The 4677-nt window shown below is 33.3% G+C and overlaps 1 protein-coding gene across 4 annotated transcripts in view; it reads left to right on the top strand.

The window, feature by feature from the left end:
- LOC106469686 (N-terminal EF-hand calcium-binding protein 1-like) overlaps window positions 1-4677 on the top strand; it is a 34666-nt gene that overhangs the window by 1616 nt on the left and 28373 nt on the right. For 3 of the 4 annotated variants that reach the window (XM_022398263.1, XM_022398265.1, XM_013930194.2), the window contains exons 3-4: window positions 264-372; window positions 4052-4175. In XM_022398263.1, the coding sequence (XP_022253971.1) occupies window positions 264-372; window positions 4052-4175 (233 nt within the window). Of the gene's footprint in view, window positions 1-228; window positions 373-4051; window positions 4176-4677 lie in introns of all 4 variants that reach the window. The other variant, XM_022398264.1, reaches the window with a different exon arrangement.

Below are 4677 nucleotides of genomic sequence, written 5' to 3'. Positions count from 1 at the left end.
TTTAACAACTTTTAATGCACTATTTTAGCCAATCACTACATTTAGAAATTTTGTGAAAATATATATTTAAGATAAAAGTAAAAAATCACTTTCTGGGATACTTTTTTGTTGTAATCTTTCATAATTTAATCTCATGATTTGAAAGTTTAACATTTCTTTCAACTGAAAATTACATAAAAACTTCAAATAAAAAAACATCAATCTAAAAAATCATATTTGTACTGTTAGGTTTATGTGTTTGTTGCTGATTTTTCCTCCTCCAGGAGATGGTGTTCTGTCCAGAGATGAGTTTTTCAATTTTTTCTGGGATGGCATTCTGACAGAAAGCGAACTTGAGGATGTGTTTGAGGAATTCAACTCCCATAATACCGGGTATTTCAGTTTTGCTTATGCAAGTGTAGCGAACTTGCTTGTTATACGATTCATTTAGAATTTGTTGTCATGCTTCATCTTATCTGCTGGTTAGAAATTCTAATTTACTTTCATGTATCATTTCTCTAATCACTTGAGTTTTTTACATTAAAATAACGCGAGTGTTCGAAAGAGACACACAAAATCGGATAGCATACGAAAACTATTCTTTTATCGTACGATATATTTTATCCTGTTATAAAAGGAAAAATATAAGCTCATATAGATATATTTAATTTAGAATAATTTTTAAATAAAAAACACCAATTTCTTGATCTGCAGTGGAGTTTATATATAAAGTCTAAAATCATGACTCAAACTCCAGCTTTTGCAAATATTGGAATCTTATTTCCAAAGAGAAAACTCCTGAAATTTTGAGCCTTTTTTTTTTTCTTTTACTTTTTTTTTACATTCACAGTGACCTAAGTTTTTACTTTAAAATATGTCAACAGAACGAAGTCATCAAGACTTTGGATACACTGGCTAAGAACCCCACCTGTTGTTTTATAAAAGGTTTAAATAAAAGCCACTTTGAGGTACCTTGCTTTCACTGTAATTTATTCTTTGAAAAGGAATATCAAACACAAACAATATTGTATTGCAATTAAGAAAATTTTCACTGAAAAAATTGTTTTGTCGGGGTGACAAGACATATTTCAAGATCGTATATCTACATGTGCTAAGGCCTTCATGACACCATATCTTGGACTCCAGTTTAGAAACTACTGTTTTATAGTATTGAAATATATCAGATATATATGTGCTACATTCCTGATTGTGTGTTTGTTTTAGCGAAAGACCATGCAATGGACGCTCTGCGTTCTGTCCATCGCTGGGAATCGAACACCGAATTTTAGCGTTTAAATCCGTAGACTTACCACTGGCCCACTAGGAGGTTAGGTTTCTGATCGAACAACTTTGTTGTTTGAACACATTTCTAAAGGAATATGAACAAAATGTAGACCAAATTAAGCTTACAAGTTTCCATTTGTGTTATTAATAGCTGTCACATATTTTGTGTTTTGTTTTATACATTTTTATTTGAAATTTAGAGTAACTGTTTTTTTTTATTTGAAATATATGTATTCAACTGGCGTTTGTTGATGTCAGATAGAAACTATTCTAAAATATGTCTGAAAGCATATCACAAATTTAAAAGTAAGTTTCACTTCATCAGCATACTATCCGTTTAAAGAACATTTTTTATTTGTTTAATGCTCTTGGTTAGCAAAATACGAGAAGGTGAATTATAAAAAAAATCTGCAAGGCTTAAATTTTAACTCTTCATCAAATAATTTGTAATAATTTATAAACAGCAATACAACAATATCTCAATGTTATCGTTCACACCATGGGAGCAACAACAGTAAAAAGTAAAAAAAACAACATTTATATATTTTAACTAGACACATTCAAACGTTTAGTTCTCCGGTGGCTTACCGGTAGCTTGAGAGCTTACAACACTAGAATTCGGGGCTCGATCCCCACGGCAGATACAACCTGATAGACTATTGGTTAGCTTTGCGCTGAAACAAAGCAAGCAAATACAAATAATAAAAAATATAAAGTCAATTCGGAATTAAGACATTGTCACGTCTGACAGACAGTTGATGTGAGGATGAACCGAACAACCTTACAGATCCCTGATCTTCTTAACCACATCTTTATAATCCCCAATCAATTATTAGTGTTGCTTCTCCACCAAGCCCTTAGTTTTCCGCGGCCTCCTGTGAGTATATATACTAACGTGTTATCCTTTTGCCTTGAGATGTTCTCGTTACCCCATCCTTCTGGATGTGATTTTTGCAAGGACGTGACATTTCATCGAAGTTGCTGAGAAAAATCACCATTTTGGTGCTTCCTGAAATATTCTGGAAGGCTCTTTTAACCATGCTGTTTCTGCGTACAGAACCCTACTAGATGAAGTCAAATCTTTTGTGACCTTCACCATCAAGTATCACAAAACGTCCACTCACTCAGTGTTTTGTTACTTTGGCTAATGAGATGTAACTTTCCATCTAATCAGACCTTAAACTTCTTAGCATAAAAAAAAGCCTACTTTTCGCTGCATTGTTATGCTTCCTCCAATAGACCTTACGCACGTGACGTCAAGCATATATTATCGGCAAGCCGAAAAGTATACACCGCCATTTTAGAAGTAGCAGAGAGACAATCTAGTAATCACAGTGGTTACTGGTATTGCAATTTGGGATCGAGTATTTGATATGACGATCAGCTGTATGACAATTAGTTGTACAAACAACCAGACAAAGAATACGGAGTTCTCGTTTTATAGGTTTCCAAAAGATCCAGTATGTAGAGTTAAATCGACTTCGGCAGTAAAACATGTAGATCCAAACAACACTGATAAAGCTTGGAAACCATTGTCGTACCATAGACTATGCAGTTCCCATTTTATATCTGGTTAATACTACTTGTATATACAATGTACCTTGTCACAATTATATTGGACATAACTAGGTGATTGTGTAAAGGAGGCATTGTTTTCACAAATAATGTTTATGTGCAATATAGCCGCAAATTGTTGCCATGTTTACCTTGGTCACGTGATTGCATAAGGTCTATAGTTGTCGAAATTCGTCTTTATAGTTGGTCCGCTGTGCCACGTCATCAGCATAGCTCAGGTTAGTCAATCATTGATTCGAATACCAGTGCTGTCACCCTCAGCCTCTCTCTAGATACATTGTATATTGATTGAAATAATTAGATGTAAAAAAAAAACAAAGATGGCAGACTGAGAGCTCGACACTTCACTAACACGATGTTAAGATGCTTGTTAAATATTATGTTCATTTTTTTTTAAGTTTTGAAAAAATGTTACCGCAAGTCTTTCCTTAATTTAACTGCAGCGTGATTTACGGTTTCACCCCCCACTTTCTTACTTGCCTTCCCTTCATTGATGTACAGAATCTATGTTACTTTCCCAATTAGACTCACAACCATACGGAACTTATCTCAGTTTGGCGTGAAAACACAATTCACCAGTACGGGAAATTCTGAAAGCAACCAACTGACAGCCCAGGAAGGTGAACGTTTTTGGATGAAAATGGGCCTCCAATTGCCTTACGGAAATAGCGGAACTTTTCAGAAATGGTTTCTATAAAGAAAGCAATAATGGCGACATTTCAGGAGTCCTCCTTTTTTGAGTTTGCAAATAAATATGAATGGAAGTGTTTCTGAAAATTCATGAACATAATTGTAATCTCGATGACGAGGAACCCACTTTGAGACTAACAATGCTTGGAGACGGCTGGAATGGGTAATAAAGAAAAACTTTAATATAAGTTTAACATAACAGCAAATGTACAACGTTTCGACAAGGTTTTGTCATCATCACCTGATGATATTTTCTCCTGTGTTTCGTCATGAATACAGTGCTTAAATCATTGATTAGTTTGACAGTGTTTGTAAATAAAGCAATACCACACAGAAACCTGAACAAAATCTAATTTTCTGTTTCTATCCTAGCTACTCATGATGGTTTGACTAGCTCGTTTGCCGTATTCTTTATTTATAATATGAATTTTGTTTGCAATTTATACCCCCCCTAAAAAAAAGAGTAAATGTTTACAAAATGAAATTCTTTATTCCTGTTACATCTATTTTCTGTTTATTTTAGCACCATTGATGCCGGAGAATTGTGTTATGGGTTGCTACGTCATCTAGGTCCCTTTTCTCAGATTTTGGCAGCTTTGGAAGAATTGAGCTCAACAGTTAGTGAAACTCTAAGGAAATTGCAAGAGGTAAGCAAAGAAATAAATATACTGTAACTTTAATGTTTAATTGTTTTGCTTTTGGCCTGTTTTCCTCTAAAGTTATGTTGCTTTTATCATCAATTGTTAACTAAATTTATTAATATACACAACGTAAAAGATATAGATAAAAACTAAATGGTGAAGTAGTCGCAAGGGGAGTAAGAAAACTGAAATACTTGATATCCAACTTTCTGTTTTTAGTGTTCGTTAATTACTTTTCATCCAGCTGTTTTTATTTTAACTGTATTAGTTAAATCAATATAGCCCTTTAATACTACCACGCCCGCGTTTGTTGTATGGTTTGTTTTATTGCGTTGCGAAAATGGATGAAATACTTAAAATAGTTTCACACTTTATAGTAACTTTCTATAGATTATGTAGTTTCTGCAATAAAATAAATTTAATTTTTATTTTAATTAGTAGTATTTAGTTTATTAGTAAGTTACTTAACTACGACTTTCGTTAAACTTACCTAAAAAACTAAATTTAA

This window comes from Limulus polyphemus, unplaced genomic scaffold, assembly GCF_000517525.1.
Source record: "Limulus polyphemus unplaced genomic scaffold, Limulus_polyphemus-2.1.2 Scaffold3612, whole genome shotgun sequence".
NCBI lineage: Eukaryota > Metazoa > Arthropoda > Merostomata > Xiphosura > Limulidae > Limulus > Limulus polyphemus.
This window is presented reverse-complemented; position numbering and strand designations above follow the sequence as displayed.